Source organism: Geotrypetes seraphini, chromosome 1 (assembly GCF_902459505.1).
Source record: "Geotrypetes seraphini chromosome 1, aGeoSer1.1, whole genome shotgun sequence".
In the NCBI taxonomy this organism is placed as follows: Eukaryota; Metazoa; Chordata; class Amphibia; order Gymnophiona; family Dermophiidae; genus Geotrypetes; species Geotrypetes seraphini.
In genome coordinates, this window is record NC_047084.1 from 483,292,397 (window position 1) to 483,316,895 (window position 24,499).

Here is a 24,499-nt window from a genome sequence, read left to right on the forward strand (position 1 = left end):
AAAGAGGAACTTAAGCTCTATGGAGAAACTTAAGCTCTATGTCCAGGGCCTGACACAACCAGCATTATAGTCGGTTTGGACACATATGGATATTTTTGCAAGTTTGGATCTGCTGGATTGACAATTTATGGGGGGGGGGTTTGTTTTCTTTTTACCTTAGTGCCTTCCTTGAGTCTACCGACCCTGGGACAGTGTGGCTTTTTTTTACTTTCTTATCTATTGGGTGGGAAGGCTCCCACCCTCATAAGTCCGGAAAGTTGGTATCTTACATTCAGGAGCTAGCAGTGGCAGCGTACCTGGCGGGAAGGCACTGCTTTCTGTTCTTTTTGAACTCTTTTTGGTTGGTGCAGGCAAGGGGCTGGAAAGCTACACTGTCGATATCATGAGCCCAAACTCTTTGTTGGACTGCCCCATGATTTTCTTTATTTTTCTTTTTGGACTTTAAAGTTATTAGAGCACAAAGGACTGATATTGCTCCCGCATATGGACTCTTTACTTGTGCACATTTTATTCTCCCTGATTATATTGCATTTGTGTGTGGTTCAATGTTTGATTGGGTAATCCCTTAGGGTGGGGAGGGGGCTCTGCTTTCTGTCTTTTAGGGTATTCCTGGGTGGGGAGGGGTGATCCTGGGTGGGGAGGTGCATGGGGGTTTGTCTGGAGTGGGTGGTTAGTGCTGTTGACAGAATGGGTTATGTATGCGGGATGTATGGGGGTTGGATTACGGATAGCAGGAGGTTCAAATTCTTGGTTGGAGGAGAGACACTTCAGCGACTGGGATTCATTTCCCGGGGGGGGGAGGGGGCTTAGCTGGGAGGCCTCCTGGGCGCCTTAGAGTAGATACCTGCGACTGCAGGAGACACAGAGGCCGCACGAGGAGAAGGAAGCGTGGGAGCCCTGCTCCGCCCCTCTCCCGAACCAGCGGGGGACCCGACTTGAGACACAACAGCGCCAACGGCGCGCAGCTATTTCATACAAGCCCTCTCACCGATACCTGCGGCTGCAGGAGACACAGAGGCCGCACGAGGAGAAGGAAGCATGGGAGCCCTGCTCCACCCCTCTCCCAAACCAGCGGGGGACCCGACTTGAGACACAACAGCGCCAACGGCGCGCAGCTATTTCATACAAGCCCTCTCACCGATACCTATGGCTGCAGGAGACACAGAGGCCGCACGAGGAGAAGGAAGCGTGGGAGCCCTGCTCCGCCCCTCTCCCGAACCAGCGGGGGACCCGACTTGAGACACAACAGCGCCAACGGCGCGCAGCTATTTCATACAAGCCCTCTCACCGATACCTATGGCTGCAGGAGACACAGAGGCCGCACGAGGAGAAGGAAGCGTGGGAGCCCTGCTCCGCCCCTCTCCCGAACCAGCGGGGGACCCGACTTGAGACACAACAGCGCCAACGGTGCGCAGCCATTTCATACAAGCCCTCTCACCGATACCTGCGGCTGCAGGAGACACAGAGGCCGCACGAGGAGAAGGAAGCATGGGAGCCCTGCTCCACCCCTCTCCCAAACCAGCGGGGGACCCGACTTGAGACACAACAGCGCCAACGGCGCGCAGCTATTTCATACAAGCCCTCTCACCGATACCTGCGGCTGCAGGAGACACAGAGGCCGCACGAGGAGAAGGAAGCATGGGAGCCCTGCTCCGCCCCTCTCCCGAACCAGCGGGGGACCCGACTTGAGACACAACAGCGCCAACGGCGCGCAGCCGTTTGGCGCGCCAACGAAGGCCTTTCAGAGAATCCATCCGACCAACCTCTCAACCACCAGCCTAACTAGTGACCGTCGAGAGAACTTAAATTCCTGCAGCAGAACCGCGGAGGGAGCCACCTTCCTGCCGCAGCTGCCCAGCCCCTTAACTGCCAGGACTGCCTGCCTCTTTTTTCAGGCAAGAACTGCCTGCTTCGCACCTACACCGACTCCCTCCTCAGCCCCGGCTACCTTCTCACTGATGGGCCGGGCAAGTGACCCTGCTCCTCCCCCCCAACCCCCGCCGGGAGCGAAGCAACTGTACAGAGCGACTCTTCAAGACTCCCAGCAGATAAGGGAGCCTCTTGCAGACAACAACCTCCAGCAACTTGGACCGATTCAGCAGCTAAGTATCTGCATGACTATCTGATCTACCAGCATGACTCTATCCTCTTGCATGTCATATTAATTGCATGCCACAACCACTCTGGACACCACATACACTGTCTCACTTGACCAACTTACCACTTACCAGTACTATCCTCTACCAAGTCAATTCTCTCCCACCAGTCCTTTGCAAAACCAACCTCCCTCAACTCCCCAAAATCTTCTTCAAATCAACACACCACCATGCCCTTCTCTCTCACCAGTCCAGTAAGGATCAACATATCCAACTTCACAGGAAAACTTATAACCCTCCTCCTTCTCTACCTACTTAGCTCGAGGAACTGGATCACCAGGACCTTTGCCTTCGAACCCATCCCTACCTACCTCACCTGGAACAGAATCACCAAACCAGGCAAACCACTCCTCCCCTCCCACACCCTCCATGACTATAAGGAATCTGGTCCCTTCCCAATCTCTGTGGTCAATGCCTCTCGACATTCCTCTAAACCAACCCACAAAAGAAACAGACTCCTAAAAAACCTACCAATCATAGAGCCCATTATTCCTCTGGAACATCACACTATTTCTGGTGCCTATCTGAACATTCGCTCGGTTAGAAACAAAGCCTAACTGATCAAAGACTGGCTACAAGAAACCCACCTTGACATCCTGCTCTTAACCGAAACTTGCCTAATCTCCGACCAGGACTATATCATAGGAGACCTACTTCCTATAAACTACAAAATCATTCCACTATCAAGGAACTCCAGGAGAGGAGGCGGCCTAGCTATAATCCTCCGAGACCACTTCCAATTCCAAACTCTAGACTCCAAACTGACCAAGGACCTGGAAATCCACTCTTGCAAAGTATCCAAAGCAGACTGTAAAGATAATCTGACCATTACAGTATTCTACACCCCCCCCTAACAAATGGAACCAAGCCAAAGAAGATCTCTACGAATTCCTCCTCACAAATTCCGCCACTGGCACCCACTCCCTCCTCGCAGGCAATGTAAATCTACACCTGGAGCATGCAGAAAATTCCAACATCGCAGATCTTCTCTCCTTCCTCACATCCCTAGGATTCTCTAACCCACCTCCAACAAAAACCCATGCTAAAGGACACCACTTAGACCTGATCTCATTCCTTTCCAATACCCCTACCATCCCTAATATAAGCTTTAAAGACAAAACCTGGACTACCACCCCTTGGTCAGATCACCTCCGATGCAACTTTCAATTACATTGGCTCAAAAAATAAATTCATAGGCAACCAAGAACTATCCACAAAGAAAAAACAATATGGACTAGAGGTCAACTAAACCCAGTCCCACTATAACCCTACATCCATCCCAGACCCAGACCCCAACTTCATCCCAGGCTGGAACAATTTCAGCAACCAGGTCCTAAACGACATTGCTCCACTGAAACCCTGCAGAAAAAAGCACCACTCATTGGCCAACTGGTATGACGCCGACCTTCTAGCTCTGAAACGAGATGTACGCAAACTAGAAAGAATTTGGTGCAAATCTGGCGCAGACTCTGACAGATACTCCTGGCGCATAAAAGTTATTGAGTACAAAAGAAGTATCAAAGAAAAACGCTCCAAATATTATTCCAAATTAATCAATACCCCATCCCTGAACAGCCATAAACTCTTCAGGCTTGTCAACTCCTTATTTGACATCGATTCACGAAAAAATTCCCCCACAGATCATCCGCCCTCCCCGTCAAACCTAGCCGACTATTTCACCAAAAAAATCCATAACCTAAAAACATCTCTTGTAACAACAAGCACTAGCCCATCAATCTATCTACCCACCCTAGAAAATGAAGGTTCAACCGCCGACATGACCTGGAATCGCTTCAAAAACCCAGATTGGAACCTATTTCTCAAGCTATACACTAAATACTCCAAATCCAATTGCAATGGATAACTGTCCTCTTTCCATCATTAAAACAGCTCCCCGCCCCCTTCAAACCTGAGCTCTTCAACTGGATCACTCTCTGCTTGTCCACCGGCTACTTCCCGCTGGAACTCGGTCACATCCTCGTATCTCCAATTATCAAAAACCCCAAAGAACCACTCTCCTCAGCCACCAACTACAGACCCATTGCCAACATACCCCTCTTCCTCAAAATTATGGAAGGTCTTGTCAATCATGACCTCATGTCATACCTAGAGAAGTTTAACATTCTTCATGACTCCCAGTCAGGATTCCGCACTAACTACAGCACTGAAACCGTCCTAGCATCACTAACCGATTACCTCCTCCAACTATTCTCCCTGGGAAATAGTGCACTGCTACTCCAGTTTGACCTCAGCAGCGCATTCGACCTTGTAGACCATGACATTCTGCTTAACTGCCTCAACTCTATGGGCATCTCGGGACAGGTACTAACTTGGTTCACAGGCTTCCTAAAAAACCGCACTTACCAAGTACACAATGAGGGAACCTTCTCTCACACCTGGTGCAACCCCTGTGGAGTTCCCCAAGGCTCCCCCCTATCTCCTTCCCTGTTCAATATTTACATGGCTTCACTAAGACACATGCTATCGGACAGAAATCTGAAATCCTACATTTATGCAGATGACATTTCAATCGTCATCCCCATCTCCTCATTATCACAAGAAACAGAACAACACATCTCATCTGTACTCACCATGGTCGAACACTGGACTACTTGGTTCAAACTTAAACTGAATCCAGAAAAAACTAAATTCTTCCTTGCAAGTTCCAACCACAAATTAACGACCACCACCCTGCAACTCAATGGAGCTACTTACCCAATCAATCCCACCATCAAAATTCTTGGAGTCATCCTAGACCGCTGCCTAACTTTCGAAGACCACACCAATGCCCAGGTCAAAAAATGCTTTCACACCATCTGGAAACTCCGTACCATCAAACACTACTTCGACTTCCCCTCCTTCAGACTGCTGGTCCAATCCCTAGTCTTAAGCACCTTGGACTACTGCAACATCATATACTTGGGCTCCTACAAGAAAACCATTAAACGTCTAAGACTCATTCAAAACACCGCCGTCCGCCTCATCTTTGGCCTCAAAAAATCTGATCATATTAGCTCTATCTACAGAAAACTCCACTGGCTACCAATAGAAGCCAGGGTCATCTTCAAATTCGCTTGCCTCTGCTTCAAAACCTTAACTGGCTCATCCCCGATATACCTGTCACACCACTTAGCGTTCCCAGGTACCAACCGCACACGCAATATCTATCTGTTTGCCTACCCATCTCCAAAGGGATGCATCTACAGGAAATTCCTCGACAGAACTCTATCTTTCCAAGCTGGCAGATGGAATGACTGCCTGACCTCCCTCATCTCATCTGCCCCATCCTACCAATCCTACAGAAAATCGCTCAAATCTTACCTCTTTGATAAATTTTTCTAACCCCTGCCCTTCCAACCAATTCCCCCCAAACTTTAACCACCTCTCTTCCTTCCCCGGTCTCCCCTTCCCGATCCCTCATTCCTTTTTTTTTTTTTTTCTTGCATCGTCACAATTGAATCTCTTTATCTTTGCTGTATATGTATAGTCTATTGCATTGTGAACCGCATCGTCACAATTGAATCTCTTTATCTTTGCTGTATATGTATAGTCTATTGCATTGTGAACCGCTCTGAACTGCTTTGTCCCTGACATTGTGATAATTGATTCTCTGTTTCTTCGCTGTATACTGTGATAATTGATTCTCTGTATCTTCGCTGTATATGTACAGTCTCTTGCATTGTGAACCGCTCTGAACTATTTTGTGGTATTTGCGGTATACAAAAATAAAGTTATTATTATTATTATTAGATTGCAATTCAAGATTCTTGCCCTTCCACTGTCACATGGCTATGGTTGACTTGTCCTGCATTACTTTGAATGTGGCTGGGCTTAACGCTCCCATTAAGAGGAAAAAGGTATTGACCTTTTTGAAGCGGGAGCAGGTGTCCATAGCTTTCTTGCAGGAAATGCACCTCACGGTGGGGGAACATAAGAAACTTGTTAGAGACTGGGTAGGAGATATAGCTTTTTCTTCCTATAATTCTAAACAGCGTGGGGTGACTGTTCTTATCCATAAGACTATAGAATCTGTCACGCACAAGACCATTTCAGACCCCCAGGTTTGCTATGCCATTTGAGTGGGAACGCTGCAGGATTGCCTGGTGGTTCTGTGTAATCTTTATACCCCTAATATATACTCCTACACATTTTATATCCACCTAAGCACCTGATCCTCAAATGCACACACTGAGGAGGCAGCCACTCAGCTGTCCATTGGTAAATTCATCCCAAAATCCTGCCTCTATCCCCAATGGCGTACCTAGCATATGTGACACCCAGGGCCCATCATTTTTTGCCCCAACCCCATCTGTACAAAAAACATGATTTTTAGTAACAAGCCACACGTCACACATGAGTACCTAGGAAAAGGCAGCATCTTACATACTGCAGTGAGCAGTACAACATCAATACACCCATTGTAAAACTAAACAAGCCAGACTAGTACAGATCAATCCTACACCGTCAATCCTAACAGAAAACCATGTCTTTCGAACACAAAGAACACAGAAAACACCTTCGCCTAGTATGGAATGTCATCACAAACTAACCCCTCCCCCTTTTACAAAACTGTAGTGTGGATTTTAGCCACGGTGGCAACAGCTCTGACGCTCATGGAATTCTGAGCATCAGAGCTACTACCATCATGGCTGGCGCTAAAAAACGCTCCACAGTTTTGTAAAAGGAGAAATAAAATAGAAATACATAGACAAAGGTTAAATTGAACTAGCAAGAAGCTGAACTCTGCATACAATGCAATATCACAGAAACAGTGACACATGTCTCCTAAAGCGATAAATAAATAGAAAATTTTTGTTGTACCTTTGTCTTCTCTGGTTTCTGCTTTCCTCATCTTCTTTGGTTTCTGCTTTCCTCATCTTCTTGTTACTCTCTTCCTTCCATCCACTGTCTGCCATCTCTCTGCCCCTATATGGCATCTTCTCTCCTTCTATGCCCCTTCCAGAAACTGTATGCCTCCCCCTTCCATCTCTCCTTTCACCCCCATTGGTCTGGCATCTCTCTCTTCTCCTTCCCTCTCCCACACCTATCTTCTGCAATCCCTTTCTTCCCTCGTTTTCCTTTTCAATTTATTTTCTGCATCCATCTGGATTACGTTCCCTCTCATCAATTTCCTTTTTTACTGTATCTACAGCTCGCCACCTCTTTCCCTCAACCCTTCCAGTATCTAACTCTATCCTCTTCCCTCAATCCAGCATGTGCCCTTTTTTTTTTCTCCTCCCCACTTCCTTCCAGCGTCTGCTCCCCCTCTCCCTTCACTTCCATTCAGTCTGCCCCCATCTCCCCCACACTTTCATTCAGTGTCTGTCCCTCCTCTCTCCCCCCACTTCCATTCAGCGTCTGTCCCTCCTATCCCCACACTCCCATTCAGCATCTGTCCTTCCTATCCCCCACACTTCCATTCAGCGTCTGTCCCTCTTCTCCCCCACACTTCCATTCAGTGTCTGTCCCTCCTCTCTTCCACACTTCCATTCAGTGTCTGTCCCCCTCTCTCTACCCCTTCCATCTACTGTTCACCCTCTGTCTCGCCCCTTCCATTCTCCGCCCTTTCTATCCAGTGTCTCTGTCCACTTTCTCTTCCATATGGTATCTTCCCTCTTTCTATGCTCCTTCCATAAACTGTCTCCTTTGTACATGATTCATTTCAGCTTCACCCTCTCTCCATTTTTCTGTCTCCCTATGCTCTGGAATCTTTCTCTTCTCCTTTCCTACCTTCCCATGGTCTGGCATCACTATCCCCTTCCCTCCCCCATGCCCTGGCATCTCTTTCCCTCCATGCTCTGCCATCTCTTCTCCCTCTGGTCTGGCATTTGTTTCCTGTCTCTCCCCATGCCCTGGCATATTTCTCCTCTCCTTCCAACTCCCCCCTCCACCTCCATTATTTGGCATCTCCTTCCTTCCTTTCCCATGGTCTGGCATCTGTCTCCTTCCACCCCCCCCCCCCATGCCCTGGCATCTCTCCCTCCATGGTCTGGTATCTCCTTTCCTTTCCTTCCCTCCCATGGACTTGGCATCTCTTGTTCCTCTCCCTTTTCCTTCTCCCTCCTTCTGTGTCAGCATGCCCCCTATCTACCTATTACTCCAATATCCAGAACCTCCTTTTACTTCTTATTGCATCCACCCCGTGTCCAGCATCTCCCATCTGTCTTTCTACTCACATCATGTCTGTTTTTTCCCTTTACCCTACAACCTCCATGTCCAGCATCTTCCTGTGTTCCTTTTTTCCTTCCTTATCTGATTTAGCAGCTTTCTTCCCTTTCCTGAGCCAGCCACCCATCTTCCCACATCCCATTCCAGTACCTCCCCTCTTTTCCCCAACTTAATAGGCCTGAATGGTATAGAAGTCCCTCAGAGTGTTTCAGTGCTGCTGCAAGACTGGAGGCGATTCTTAGCTGCCATCAGCCCTGCCTTCGGCTGCGTCGGTAACCGGCAATCGCTTCCCCTCCCGTGCTAAAGCCTGCCTCCCTCCTTCTCTCCCTACATTGCCGAAATTGTCAGGAGGGTCGCCAGGTCCAGGAATCACCCTCCCTATTCTCAGGGCTGGCATTAGGGGATGGCAAGGGGGCTCCGCGATCCAGGCAGCTCTCTTAGCTGCCATCAGCCCTGCCTTCGGCTGCGCCAGTAAAGCTAAACTAGACGGTAAAAGCAAAGAGAGACGCCGCGGGACTTTTCCATTTGCCTGCATCGTTCTAAGTTCTGCCGCTCTCGATCCCGCCCCTCAAAAACAGGAAGTCACTTCAGAGGAGGCGGGATCGAGAGCAGCAGAACTTCGAACGATGCAGGCAAGTGGAAAAGTCTTGTGGCGTCTCTCTTTGCTTTTACCGTCCAGTTTAGCTTTATTGGCGCAGCCGAAGGCAGGGCTGATGGCAGCTAAGAGAGCTGCCTGGATCGCGGGGCCCCTTGCCATCCCCTAATGCCGGCCCTGAGAATAGGGAGGGTGATTCCTGGACCTGGCGGCCCCCTTGACCATTTTGGCGCTGTAGGGAGGGAAGGAGGAAGGCAGGCTTTAGCACGGGAGGGGAAGCGATCGCCGGCCCCTTGTCCCCTCGCACAGCTTCGGGACGCTGTCCCTGAAAACGGGACATTTCGGCATCCCGAAGCAGTGGGTCGGGACAACGGGACGGTCAGTCACCTTAAGTAAGGTGGGCGGCAGTAAGGAGGGAGGGAGCACAATAGGGACCGGGCCGGCTGTGCACCCCCCTAAGGCTGCACCCGGAGCAGACCTCCCCCCCCTTGGTACCCCCCTGCCCCCAAGCAAGTCCCTCCTCTCTCCCCTGCCCTCGCGTATCTCAGGTAAAGACGGGCAGCACATGCTTGGACAAACCACCCCCAACACAACGAACAAACTAAACATTGCACTAGAAACAGTGTCAAAATGGATGAGAGACCACAAATTAAAACTGAACCAAGACAAAACCAAATTTTTACTTCTAGAAAGAAACAAAACCCCAACCATAACAAACCCATATATAAACTCCTTCACATATCCCTTACAACCCAACCTAAAACTGCTGGGAATAATGATAGACAAAAGCTATACCATGCAACTTCAAATCAGCAAAATGGTTCAGAAGGCATTCACAACCATGCGCAACTTAAGACAAGTCCGAAAATACTTCAACAACGAGCAATTCAAACTCATAGTACAAGCGCTAATCCTAGGACTCCTGGACTACTATAACATACTTTACCTGTCATACCCCACCAACATGCTAAAACAAATACAAACAGTCCAAAATACAGCCCTAAGACACTCGCTGAAAAAAATACAACCACATTACCTCAGCTTTCCAAGACTCACACTGGCTCCCAATACAAGCATACAACACAAATTCTACTGCACCCTATTCAAAGCCCTAAATGGAAATGGACCAAGCTATCTGAACAAACGCCTAATCAGGAAAAACACATCCAGACCAAGGAGAACTGAAGCACACTTTACCTACCCCCAATCAAAGGCATGCAAAGCAAAAAAAATATACAATGGTCTACTAGCCACCAGAGCAGCGAAAATAGACCGCCACCTCTCAAATCTGCTGACCACGATGCCCAACTACAAAACATTCAGGAAAGAACTGAAAACCATACTATTCAAGAAATTTGTCAAATGATCTAATCCAGGGGTGTCCAACCTTTTGGCTTCCCTGGGCCACATTGGCCGAAAAAGATGTTTCTGAGGCCTCACAAGCACACAAATGCTGCAGCAAGATAGAGGAGGGAGCCGGCAAGACGGTAAACACCTGGGGGCAGCAGAGGAAAACACTGCATTGCCTTCGACCGTGGCCGCACAAAATACTTCACGGGGCCGCAGGTTGGACACCCCTGATCTAACCAAACCGTATCGGCCATTCCCAGATCCCAATGCATACTATAGCTATCAATCTTGTAATCTCCCTGGGAATGCCCAGGCTAATTTCTTGTTGTAAACCACCTAGAACGGAAAGGTATTGGCAGGATAGAAGACATCAATGTAATGTAATTATATTGTGTGTATATTAGAAATGAATGGAAGAAATTGCATTACAATTAGTACTATTATGGGGACAGTCAGGGGCGGAGCTTGGGTGAGGATACTCAGCTGATATTTGTTAGACTTAGGAGGTACTTGGCTTGAAGAAGTTGAGAAACACTGGACTAGGGCAGTGATTTCCAACCCTGTCCTGGAGGAACACCAGGCCAATCGGGTTTTCAGGCTAGCCCTAATGAATATGCATGAGAGCGATTTGCATATGATGGAAGTGATAGGCATGCAAATTTGCTTCATGCATATTCATTAGGGCTAGCCTGAAAACCCAATTGGCCTGGTGTTCCTCCAGGACAGGGTTGGGAACCACTGGACTAGGGAACATAACATGTCCTTGGGATATGTTAAAGTTGTTGTATAACTTTTCTTATTGTTTACTACTATAAAACAATAAAAATATTGAACCAAAAAAAAAAAGGGGGGGGGGAAGTGCGGTAGCAGAGAGCTGCATAAAACCTGCAGTTGAGCTTTATCACTCTCGGTGCGCGACTTGGATAGGGAAATGTGCAGTCAGACCAAACTTTCTTAGGTTTCAACCTGCGCTCGGCTGCAGCACGCACGGGGCTAACACCCCGAACGCAAGAGTGCCCAGAGCACGCTACAGAACGGTGCACCCACCTGGCGGCGGCAGCGTTGAAGGGGCTGGCGGGCAGGGCTCCGGGAAGCAGCAGCTGGCGGAGGGACAGCTGCACCAGCGCGCACGAGCCCAGCACGAAGAGAAACAGCAGCGGCACCACCAGCGTCTCCCGCAGCAGCACGCGAGACGCGGGGGAAGCGGCTGTGCCGCGCCGTTGGCTCCGTTTCGCAGACTCCTCTTCCTCGCGCCGCTCGTTCCTTACCCCCGATGCCCCCTCCGGTCCCCTGTGGAAGCGCCGCACCGCAGCGCCGGACTCCATCGTCGGCGCCAGCTATCCACCCCAGTGGCAGGTTGGTATTGGCAGGGCAGGGACAGCTGGGAGGGTTGCCGCGCGCTGCTGCTGCTGCTGCTGTACGCGCGCCCGTCGTGGAACCAGCGCCGGTCTCCCAAGAGAGCTCGCGACGGGCGTGAGCGTCTGTGTCTCAGTTGCAAGGTGACAAGCCCAGTCCACCGATTGCTGGCGCGCGCTGTTACGGAAAGCTGGGTGGCTCAAAGTTTCCTCCGTCCTCTTTTTTGGTGGTGTTCCCAGTGAAAAAGCCAGAACCAATTGCAACGTCCCTCCTCCTCTAGTGTTGGTCTGATTGGCCGAGCTTCAGCGTTATCGAGAAAAAACTAAAGCTAAGGCTTTACCCTCTCTGCCTGGAATCTGGGGGAAGATGTTAATCTAGCTCTCTCGCATTGTGGTACTAGAAGCACTACGCCCTGTTGGCACTGCATACCGTAGTAAGCATTATTTGAGCACCAACATTTCAAAATGTGTCGGGGGCGTGAAACACTTGTCACCTCTCCCTGGATTCTTGCTCAAGCACGCCGAAACTTGTGAGATTTGGGATTGGTCAGAAAGAGGATTCAGAAACTTCTCAGCAGACCTAAACTGCCCCAACTTTGTTGGCTGAGAATTTTTCAGCAGCCCCTCGTAGCAGAACTAGACAACGGTTTAGAGCAGGGGTAGGGAACTCCGGTCCTCCAGAGCCACATCCCAGTCGGGTTTTCAGGATTTCCTCAATGAATATGCATGAGATCTATCTGCATGCACTGCTTTCAATGCATATTCATTGGGGAAATCCTGAAAACCCGACTGGGATGCGGCTCGCGAGGACCGGAGTTCCCTATCCCTGGTTTAGAGAATAGCAACAAAAATGATAAAAGAGCCTATAAGAAAGGAACAAGGTAAAACCAGGATCCTCATTGACTTGTATTGAGATCCTGGTTAAAAAAAAAAAAAGCAGGATTTGCAGGATTTTCGAGAAAAGAAGACGGATAGAAATGTATAAAATCATGAGTGCGCTGCCACAGTTAAAAAGCAAAAGATAAAACACGAATTTGCAGTTAAATAGGGAGCAGCTGTTTAACATTTTATATAAAATACTTTTAAATAACAACAAACAGTACAATAGTGCACCAATAAGAAGACATTGCATGGAAACAAATTATAGTAAATTTTCTTTTCACATGGTGCATAATTAAGCTGTGAAATCTATTGCCCTGGATCGGTAGCATGGAATATTGCTACTCTTTGGGTTTTTGCCAGGTACTAGTGACCTGGATTGGTCACTATGAGGATGGGCTACTGGCCTAGATGGACTATTGGTCTGACCCAGTAAGGCTATTCTCAGGGCTGGATTAATGAATGGGTCCAATAGGCACGTGCCTAGGGCCCAAAATGGTCAGGGGGCCCCGCTGAAGGACGACTTACCAATATGCCAATTTTTTTTTCAGACGGCAATGGGCCCCCACCAGACAAAACCAACCGTCCGACCGGGCCCTTCCCCCCCTCCCCTGGCATTGATGGACGGCAACATGGCCTTCCGCATGCACCAATGCAGCTCCCACGATGAATGCGTCTGCGGGTCCATCCCCCTCCTACGTCATTTCTTCCGGCAGACGCAGTCATCGCAGAATCTTCATGGAGCTGAGCTGGCTGCATTGCCGTTGATGCCAGCGGAAGGCTGCGTTGCCATCCGTCAATGCTGGGGGGGGGGAGGGCTCGGCCGGTCGTTTGGTGTTGTCGTCCTTATTGGGAGGGGTGAATTTAAAAAAAAAAAAAGAAATACAAGTGGAACTAAAGAAGAAAACAGAAAAAATGGGGCGGGGCATGGTCAGGGGCAGGGCCAGGGGGGCCCAGTGTACTTGTGTGCCTAGGGGCCCTCGAAGAATTAATCCTGCCTTGGCTATTCTTATGTTATTAGGACATGGTCAAGGCAACTAACAGTGGGATTCAGAAGAGGTTTGGACAAGTTCCTAGAGGGAAACGCCACAAAAATATTAACCAGGCTGAAGGGAGCCCTTTTGTTCATTCCTGGAAACAAGCTACAGTATTTGAAACTGACCCACTGTCGAAGGCAGGATGCTAGGCTCAGTGGATCTTGGCTCTTATTATGTATGGCTTTTCTTATGTTCTTATTGGGGAACTAAATATTTTGCAGCCATTGCCAAAGTATCAGTCTCTTCAATAAATCACTTAAAACAATTTGCTGACGGGTCCTGAAAACAGAAAAACTCCTTAAGCAGCAACTACTGCTGCTGTATCAGCTCCCCATGCATTGGCAACTGGTAGGATATAAAATCGGACAAGCAAGATACTTTTCTGTAAGAGACACCAAGGGCAAAGCTTACTCTCTCACCATTCAATTCCTTTGTTTTTTTTTCTTTGTATTATTTTCTGAGCTACAAAATTTTTATTATGACTCTTCAGAAAGAAGAGTAAACAAGCTGTTGGTGGTAGAAATTAGTCCAATCAAAATATATCTCTTTATAACTTATTCTTTGAACCTTACGTCTAAAGATTCTAGTGGACTAATACAACAACTTCAAATATATTATTTTTTTAAAGACAGGTTTCAAGTTTATCATTAAATATATTTTATTGAGCAATTACAATCAAAATCAAGAACAAAGAACAAGGTAGCTCAAAATTGTATACAAAAACCATCAAACCCACACTAACAACCCAACCCATCCCCCACCCTCCCCCTCTCCCCCTCTCACTGATGCCAAACAAAGTGAGGTAAATAAGAGAATAATACCCTAGCAGTTCAAAAGGCGACTACGAGCCACCGGAGATAGTGTAGACCAAAAGAGCTCCCAAATTCGTTGGAAGGCCCGTCCAGGCAAGGAAGAAATGTCCTGAACACCTCTCCGTTCCCAAGAAAGCAACGTAATCATATGACTACGCCAAAGGGAATAGTCAGGAGCCTCCACTTATTTAATCTTTGATATACCGTTTATCAAAAACATACCTAAACGGTTTACAAATATCAGAGTTAAAATAAAATGAAATAAAAACTAAGTAAAAAAGTGGTGGGGGGATGACAAGACAATTAAACTTACTGGGATAAAAAGGAAGGTGAGAGAAGGTAAGAGTTTAAATACAATGTCAAAAATAAAAACAAAAAAGGGAGGGGAAAACGGAAGGGCAATGGCACATTAGGTTATGGGTCATGTCAAAAGAAGCGTTTTAATTCAGTACTGCCAATTACAAGAATGCTGTTTGGGCTTGCGGAGATTAGGGTTCAACTGAAAAAGCATCTTTGAAAAGGAATGTTTTTTAATTACATTTGAATTTTTCCAGAGGTTGTTCCATAACGTGGGAGCAGTGACTGAGAAAATAGTTTTATGGGTAGAATCAAGAAATAGTTCACGAACGGTAGGAACAGAGAATAGGTTTTGGGTAGTGGAATGCAGATTCCGGGAAGGGGTATATTGAATAAGTAGTCTATCGATGAATGCTTTTGAATTGGATTGCTTGATTTTAAATGTTAAAAGATGATAGACTGACTACATTGGTAATAAATGCCAGCGGGGAGAGAGCTGATGACAGCTTAGAAAAACGCTCAGAAAAAGTGAAACTCTAAGGGGGGTGAGTACCTCCCCTTGGGCAAGAGTTTACAATCCAATCATTGCATTTGCTATTTGAAGCATCACTCTCTGACCGCTGGTAAAACTCAATTGTTTCAATAGCTTTTGGTTGACAAAAAATTGTTCAAAAGTATCATGCACAAAATCTCTTGCTCATTGAATGATACTATACACTTATCTGTGCAAGCTTTTAAGAATTGTGGTTGTGAGGGCTCTAGGGGTCTCAACGTGGCCCCGTTTCGATAATCTTCTTCAGGAGACCCAATACTGCACACTCTGAAACCCTTTTGCTAACGTATCTTTCAAGAGATGATCGTTTGCCAAATTCGAAAAGTCCAAACGAGTTTTACCAGCGGTCAGAGAGTGATGCTTCAAATAGCAAATGCAATGATTGGATTGTAAACTCTTGCCCAAGGGGAGGTACTCACCCCCCTTAGAGTTTCACTTTTTCTGAGCGTTTTTCTAAGCTGTCATCAGCTCTCTCCCCACTGGCATTTATTACCAATGTAGTCAGTCTATCATCTTTTATCATAAATACTCTTACTGACTAGGGCTTTCATATATGAGTCCCTGTATTTTTCTTTAACGTGATTTTAAATGTTAGCAGAAGTATTTTATAGGTGATGCCGTGAGGAATGGGTAACCAGTGAGCTTTGCGCAAAAGGGGAGTCGCATGGCCAAATTTTTTAGCTTTGTAGATAAGCTTGATTGCAGCATTTTGTAACAGATGTAACCGACGAATTGCTAACATTTATTGGTGCAAGTTATTTACTATGTGTTCCCCAGTGGCGTAGGAAAGGTGAGACGGTTCGAGCCAGGCACTGCCTGTGCTGGCATCCCTCCTCCTCTCCACCCACACCTTGTTTCCACTCCTCCCCACACTGTATCTCTGTCTCTTTGCTGACGCGAGCAGCAACTCCAATCTGTTGTTCATGCCAGCATTGGCTCTCCCTCTGATGTCACTTCCGGGTCCCACCCCTAGGAAGTAACATCAGAGGGAAAGCTGACATGGATAGCGAGTTGGTGATACTTCTCGTATTAGGGAAGTTAAAAGAGGTATGGGGTAGGGAAGGGGTGTGTGTGTGTGGCAGGGGGGACAGGGGAGAAGCGTAGGGGTGGAGAAGAGGGTGGGGGAGGGGTGCCACCGCCTCAGGTGTCTCTCACCTTCACTGAGCCACTGCCTACAGTACTTCTTAATAAGTGTGCTAACACAGTAGGTCACAGATACATTCTAATGTGTCTAGTAGTCGCAACTCTACGATAAATTTGATATGTAACCACTTGTAATCTCTGCCTAACCAATGTGAACCGCCTAGAACTCTTCGGGGTATGGCGGTATACAAAAATAAAATTATTATTATTAAGTGTAGGGTTATGCATCTGAACCCGCAATTACTTGCAGAATGCTGCCATTCATTTTTGAACCCTGCCTTCTTCCTAGGCAGGTTTATTTGGGTTTTTTGTATGCTTGGAAATAGATAAATTGCATTCTTTTTCTCTTGGGGCAACTGCCTAGCTAGTGTTTAGTGTTAGGGGAATTCTTCACACTCCAATCTGATCAGGGTTTTCAGGGGGCCCTCTCTTTAGGGTGCCTCTGGCAGCAGATTGCTATGAATTGCCCCTCGGGGTGAGTGCTGTCAGTGGAAGCTGCCAATAGGAAAAAAAATTATTCAAGGTAAGTGATGCCTCTAGGGGAGGACTAGAAAGAGTGTTGCCTGTGGATGGCCCCAGGAAAAATGTTCTGTCTGGGATGGGGGATGATGCATGGTATGAGGAAGTGCTGGGAGGGAGGGAGGAGGGGAGAAAAAGCTGGGATTTGGAGGAAAAAAGGGGAAGCTGTTAATGTCAGGCTTAAGGAAGGAGGAGAGGGAAAGCCTACTCTTCCCTTACTAATTTATGTGAATGTCAGAGGAGACATAATGAGAGAAATTGCCCATGGTGCTGGCTCATTTCAGTTAACAAAAAAAAAAACAACAACCCATCTCCATTGTTTTAATATGCTGGCTTCATATTCAGTGTTTTAGGCTGATGTGTGTGTGTTTTGAATATGTATGTGATGCATGTATGCAAATGATATGCTACTATGCCAAGCCTCGCCCTTTGCCCCCTCCCCCAAATGAACTACACCCATGGTTGCTTCTTATTTTCATGTGCCAAGACCATCAAGGTAGAAGGTTCACTGATGTCTTTGAAGCAACATGACATGAGGGCCACTCAGTCTTCCTTAACATCATAAGGCATGTGGCAGCCTCCTAGATCCTGTGACCCAATACAGATCCTGCTTCTTTGCTCCTTATCTCTGTTAATGGCAGTCCTTAAGGAGGAGCAGATGTAATGCTGCAGCTTTGATATGGTTGCCGAGACAGAAGGACATTCAACCAGTCCTCAAGACTGCACACTGCTTACAGTGGAGAGAAAACTTTACCTGGACTTTGGCGTCTCAACACCCAAGGCCAAGGACTGACTCCTGTGTTAGTAGACTGAGACTAGCAGACACCCTTACTTCTCCTATGGAGTATTTTTTTTTAGGTCAGATTCTGAGTGCTCCTGGGAATTTTACCATGAGCCTGTAACATTCTCTGAAGAGAATTCACTTGGATTACTATTGAATCCCTCCTCACCTCATGAGAGAAGAAAATTCCCAACAGAGGAGATCTGATTCATAGATTTTTGTGAGGAAAATTATTCATGCCATTGAAGTTAAGTTAAAGATAGAAGTAACCCCAAGAAACATTCATTAGATATCCACTAATTCCTCACTTCCCATCTCAAGATGCTGTGACGGTGCTCATTCACAGGCTCCTAAATGTCATGATGTCACATAAGGCCAAATGGCCCATCTGCAGCATCCACTATCTCCTCCTCTCCCTAAGAGATTCCATGTGCCTGTCCCACACTTTCTTGAATTCAGATGAGAATGTGTGACTAGAGAATGACATGGGAACAAAATTTGTCCTTGTCCCGGCAGACTCTGTCGCCATCCCTGCCCCATCTCTATGGGCTCTGTTCCTATCCCTGCCCCGTCCCTGCAAGATCTGCCTTATCCCTGCAGACTCTGCCTTCATTTGCTCAAGCCTGGAACACTTATGATTTTATATTTAACTCTTTTTATTAAAGTACAAAAATGGACAATATTCTGTACAACTGTTTATAAATCATAAATAGAGCCTTCCATTTCAATCTGGTTTTGGCACAACCTTCCCAAAGATTCAGTTGCCTGTGTTTCTACCTCATCTAGGAAGATAATTGGTTTGTCTTTCAGACATGGGTGTAGAAGAGAACCTACACTGTGTAACAGATGAACAGGAAAATAAGTGTTAAATTTTGGAAATGCTCCTTGATGCCAGCAATGATGGATGAATCTGTTGCAGTAACAGTAAGTTGCTTCAGTAACTGGTCACATGATGGAAGGATGTTGCAGATGGTAGGAGTCTGATCAGCAGACAAGACTTTTGGTGCCATATCAAAGGCATACAAGACACAAATGATGTCATTTAACTGTAGCTCATTTAAATCCAAAAGCAGCTTCTGCAGATATTTTTAAATCATTGAATTCAGTTGCCAGTTGTTTAAGATGTGTTAAGTTTGTACATAGTGTCAAACTTTTAGAGAATGACATGGGGACAAAGTTGGTCCATGTCCCCACAGGCTCTCCCTGTTCCCCGTCCCGTCATTTGGCGCTCTGTGTCCATATATGCCCCGTGATTGACTGCGGGTATCCATCCTTGTGTCATTCTCTATGGAAAACCTCCTCTTTCTATAGCATCTATTAACAAGGAGTCAATTCATTAGAAAGAGCCCAGAAGGTTCCTGCATTCAAGAAGCAACAACTTCCTCATCATTACATGGTGATAGAATCTGCTCTTAAAAGGACCAAAAGTTCCAAGATTCATTTGGCAGTGCCCCCAGGGAGAGAAGCTCAGACAATGGAGTCTTTTGGGAGTAAATTTTTTCAGAATGCTCCTTACCAGCTCTTCTTGGGCTTGCACTTGCATTATGGGCTCCTTTTGCGAAGCTGCGTTAGGGCATTAACGCACGCTACATTGCCCCGCGCGCTAGACACTAACGCCAGCATTGAGCTGGTGTTAGTTCTAGCCGTGTAGCGCGTGGTAATATCCTGCATGCGCTAAAAACGCTAGCGCACCTTAGTAAAAGGTATAGTGTTGTGGAATTGCTAATACTGCCTCAGAAGAAGGCTGTCAAACTGTCCACTTGTGGACAAAATTTAGCAGCAAAAATAATCTATGGAGACTGGAGTTTGTACGAAAAAATAAGAGTATGATAGAGTAGCCTCTTTGCTAATTGCTTTGCACTAGCTTCCTGCTGAAGCATGATGCTATTTTAAAATGTGTACAAGGGGGGTGCTCAAATGTTCACAGCCTAATCAACAAAGCTGGTTCCGATGGAACAAAAAAAAGTGGAAAATCACTAGACTAAGAGTATAGCCCTCAATGGAGAGCATAAGAATTGCCGCTGCTGGGTCAGACCAGTGGTCCATCGTGCCCAGCAGTCCGCTCACGCGGCGGCCCTTTGGTCAAAGACCAGTGTCCTAACTTAGACTAGCTTTACCTACAGACAAGTTCAGCAGGAACTTGTCTAACTTTGTCTTGAATCCCTGGAGGGTGTTTTCCCCTAGAACAGCCTCCGGAAGAGTATTCCAGTTTTCCACCACTCTCTGGGTGATGAAGAACTTCCTTACATTTGTACAGAATCGATCCCCTTTTAACTTCAGAGAGTGCCCTCTCGTTCTCTCTACTGCTCCAACTTTGCTGGTTGGGCTGAGAACTTTTCTGTGGCCCTTCATACCTTTGAATTCTACAGGATCAAGTACCAAGATATTTGATCAAACAAACTGAGTTACCTTCACTAGTACATTCTTTGCAATCAAAAAAGATTCTTTAACCTTTTTATCCTTCAGTGAGATGCTTAACTTTTAAGAAATATCATGCACCACTTTTCCATTTCAAGCTGCACAATGTTGAAATACTCTTCCATTTTGTATTAGATCATCTGAAATATGTTCCTTGAAGTTTAGAAGTTACTAAAAATTATGTATTCTGAAAATTTTTAAGTTGAAATGTAAATTGTTTTTATATCCTGTAATTCGCTGGATGAAGCTAACACGTCTTGATTGTGGCAAATTGAGGAGGCAGCCCAGAGCAGAGTTAACAGGCAGGAAGGGAGAAAAGAAAGAAGGTAGCCAGCTAGCCAGAAAGAAACGAGCAGGCAGGAGGGGAGAAGAGGAGCGAGGAGCCAGGGGCAGCGGCAAGAGTAAGCTCCGCCCACCCCCACCGCATCATTGCCCGAACTCCCCCTTAAAAGGGATCCAGTCAATGGCGCTCAGCTGTTCGGTGTGCAGAGATACCTTAGCGAGAGCGCCTTTGCGAATGGCAGAGTCAGTATACCCAAGGACACCAAAAAAGACCAGCAAGGTAAGGACAACAACAAAGAACAGCTAAATAACCAAACTAGCACAAAAGAAAAAACCATAGTACATGCAGAGGGGGCACACACACATACAAAAAACAACAGGAATAGGGAAGTAGCAAGCAGAGAAAACACACACACACAAGCAAAAGGGTACCAGCGATATAATAAAGAGTACTCCAAAAAGGCGGACAGCAATGGAAGCAGAGGGAATCCAGAAGAGGAACTTTCCAGTGTACTGCACAGACTGCCATATGTACGACCATCTGCCCTCGGGGAGGCAGTCATATGTATGCGGTCGGTGTCAGGAACTGAAAAGCTTGAAGGCGGAAGTTAGTCAATTGAAGTACAGGATTCAGGAACTGGAGGGACATTACATCACAGAAGACCCAATCGGGATGACTGAAGACCCTATGAGAGAGAGGCACATCGAGGAACAAGTCCGGGAGCTCGAGAAGTTCATTGAGGAGGCCTACAGGAGGGTGGAAGAAAACAAACAGCACAGAAGATGAAATTACACCCACATGGAATGGAGAACAGGAGCAATCTGACTCCAAGGAAGAAGACACCCATAGAAGTATCCCGTAGGAAGAGGAGGCAAGGTCTTGTCAATGCCTAGAAGAGGAAGCTGTGAAGCAGCACATCGAGGACACGGACCTACAACCAGAGCGAAAACTGAAAAAAGGAAAGTCTGCGATCCTAGTGGGAGACTCAATCCTAAGGCAAGTAGATAGCCACATAGCAGGAGGGAGAGAAGATCGACTAGTGATCTGCCTCCCAGGAGCAATAACAAAGGACATCGTCGACAGAATTGAAAGGATCCTAGAAGGAGCAGAGACGGAAGAGACTGCAGTGATGATCCACATCGGGACAAATGATGTCAGCAGGAGAGACTACAGTAGGAATGCACTGATCGAACAGTTCAAGACTCTGGAAAGGAAGTTGAAGATGAAGACTCAGAAGATAGTGTTTTCGGAGATCCTACCAGTACCGAGGGCAGATGTGAAGAGGCAGACGGAACTACAATCAATAAATGCATGAATGAGGAGATGGTGTGAGGAAGAGGGGTTCCACTTCATGAGGAACTGGACAACGTTTTGGGGCAAAAACAAGCTTTTCAGGAAAGATGGACTACACCTGAGTGCGTCGGGAACAAGACTTCTAGCAAACAGTGTCAGAAGAGGAATAGATCAGGCTTTAAACTAAGAAGAACGGGAAAGCCGACAGTCGATCAAATGTCAATGATTTGGAAAAAGGTATCCCGAGAAGATACCGAGAGGGAAAAATGCTGGGAAGAATCAACTGACAAAAAACAAGACTTGACAGACCAAGAGGAGGATAAGAAGGACGTAGCACGGGGGGAAAACACAATGAGCAAAAAACAAGAACTGACAGCTCGAGATGAGGATAATAAGAAGAACGTAACACAGGAAAAGAAAACAAAGACAAAAAAACACCAGGATTTAAACTGCATGTATACTAAAGCAAGGAGCCTAAGGAACAAAATGGGAGAACTAGAAGTCATGGCCAAAAATGAGAACCTAGACATCATTGGAGTCTCTGAAACATGGTGGAATGAAGAAAACAAATGGGACATAGTACTACCGGGGTACAAACTTTATCGCGAAGACAGGTCAGGTTAGAAAGGAGGAGGAATAGCCCTATACATAAAGGATAACATGCACTCAACCAAAGTGGACACAGTGGCGACGACCAACAAATTGGAATCACTATGGGTTAAAATACCAGGAAGAAATGGGCCCGAGATAAAGATGGGCCTGTACTATCGTCCACCTGGGCAATCCGAAGAAGCGACAAAGAAATGAAAGCCGAGATGAGGCAAGAATGCAAAAGCGGTAACAAGATTGTTATGGGAGACTTCAACTATCCTGGGATAGACTGGAGTCTTGGAAACTCAAAATGTGCTAGGGAGACCGGATTCCTGGAGGCTATACAGGACTGCTTCATGGAGCAGCTTGTTAGAGAACCGACAAGAGGAAATGCCACTCTGGACCTCATCCTCAATGGGCTAAGAGGACCTGCAAAGGAAGTGGAAGTAGTGGGATCATTAGGAAACAGTGATCACAATGTAATCAAGTTCAAAGTTGAAGTTGGAATATCGAAATGGAAGAGAACCGCAGCAACAACATTAAACTTCAAGAAAGGAAACTACAAAGCGATGAGAGTAATGGTAAGAAAGAAACTTAGGAGCAACTCAAAGAAATCCCAGACTGTAGAGCAAACCTGGTCACTATTCAAAGACACGGTGAGTGAAGCGCAAAATCTGTACATCCCCAGATTTAGAAAAGGATGCCAAAAGAACCGAACTAGAAACCTGGCGTGGATAATCAAAGAAATGAGGAAAGCGATAGGAGACAAGAAACATTCATTCCGGGAATGGAAAAAGGACAAAACCGGGGAGAACTGGAAAGAGCACAGGAAGCATCAAAAAGAATGTCACCGCGTGGTTAGAAGAGCAAAAAGAGAATATGAAGAGAGGCTAGCCAGGGAAGCAGGAAATTTCAAACCGTTCTTCAGATGTGTTAAAGGGAAGCAGCCGGCTAGGAAGGAGGTGGGACCGCTGGATGACGGAGATAGAAAAGGAGTGGTGAAGGAGGAAAAAGAGGTGGCGGATAGACTAAATATGTTCTTTTCGTCAGTATTTACAAAGGAGGACACATCCAACATGCCGGAACCTGAAAAATCTTCACAGGGGACCAGGTAGAAAAATTAACATCAATGGATATAAGCCTCCAAGACGTATATAGGCAGATAGATAGATTAAAAAGTGACAAATCTCCGGGCATGGACAGAATCCATCCCAGGGTTTTGAAGGAACTAAAGGAGGAAATAGTGGAACTACTACAGCAGGTTTGTAACCTATCCCTGAGTACAGGCGTGATACCGGAGGATTGAAAGATAGCAAATGTTACGCCCATCTTCAAAAAGGGATCAAGAGGTGACCCGGGGAACTACAGACCGGTAAGTCTGACTTCGGTTCCAGGGAAGATGGCAGAAGCGCTGATAAGACAGCATCGATGAGCATGTAGAAAGAAATAAACTGATGAAAACAAGCGAGCATGGCTTCTGCAAGGGAAGATCATGCCTAACGAACTTATTACACTTCTTCGAAGGAATTAACAAAAGAATGGACAAAGGGGGTCCCCATAGACATATATTTGGATTTCCAAAAAGCCTTTGACAAGGTACCCCATGAACGCCTACTACGGAAACTGAAGAGCCATGGGGTGGAAGGAGATGTACATAGATGGACCAAAAATTGGTTGGCGGGTAGGAAGCAGAGGGTAGGAGTGAAGGGCCACTACTCTGACTGGAGGAGGGCCACAAGTGGTGTTCCGCAGGGTTCGGTGCTCAGACCGCTGCTGTTCAATGTTTTTATAAACGATCTAGAAACAGGGACGAAGTGCAAGGTAATAAAGTTCACAGACGACACCAAACTATTTAGTGGAGTTGAGACAAAAGAGGATTGTGAAGCTTTACAAACTAGAAGAGTGGGCAGCGGGATGGTAGATGAAATTTAATGTAGAGAAATGTAAAGTCTTGCATGTAGGAAATAGAAACCCAAAGTACAGCTATATGATGGGAGGGCTGGAATTAGGTGAAAGTACCCTAGAAAAGGACTTAGGGGTAATGGTGGACAAGACAATGAAGCCGTCGGCACAGTGCGTAGCGGCCTCAAAGAAGGCAAATAGAATGCTGGGTATTATCAAGAAAGGTATTACAGCCAGAATGAAAGAGGTTATCCTGCCATTGTATCGGGTGATGGTGCGCCCGCATCTGGAGTACTGCGTCCAATATTGGTCGCCGTTCCTAAAGAAGGATATGGCATTATTCGAGAGGGTCCAGAAAAGAGCGACG

General features: G+C 46.6%; 2 protein-coding genes across 3 annotated transcripts in view; one reads left to right on the plus strand and one right to left on the minus strand.

The window, feature by feature from the left end:
• Positions 1 to 12,110, minus strand: part of ERMP1 (endoplasmic reticulum metallopeptidase 1) — a 189,571-nt gene extending 177,461 nt beyond the window's left edge. The window contains exon 1 of the mRNA XM_033925775.1: positions 11,317 to 12,110. Coding sequence (XP_033781666.1) covers positions 11,317 to 11,594 — 278 coding nt within the window. The 5' untranslated portion in view covers positions 11,595 to 12,110. The remainder of the gene's footprint in view (positions 1 to 11,316) is intronic.
• The window catches only part of MLANA (melan-A), a 54,839-nt gene continuing 41,804 nt past the window's right edge, over positions 11,465 to 24,499 (plus strand). The window contains exon 1 of one of the 2 annotated variants that reach the window (XM_033925755.1): positions 11,465 to 11,625. The gene's annotated coding sequence lies outside the window, so the exon portion shown is untranslated. Of the gene's footprint in view, positions 11,626 to 11,976; positions 12,059 to 24,499 lie in introns of those variants that run through there. The other variant, XM_033925763.1, reaches the window with a different exon arrangement.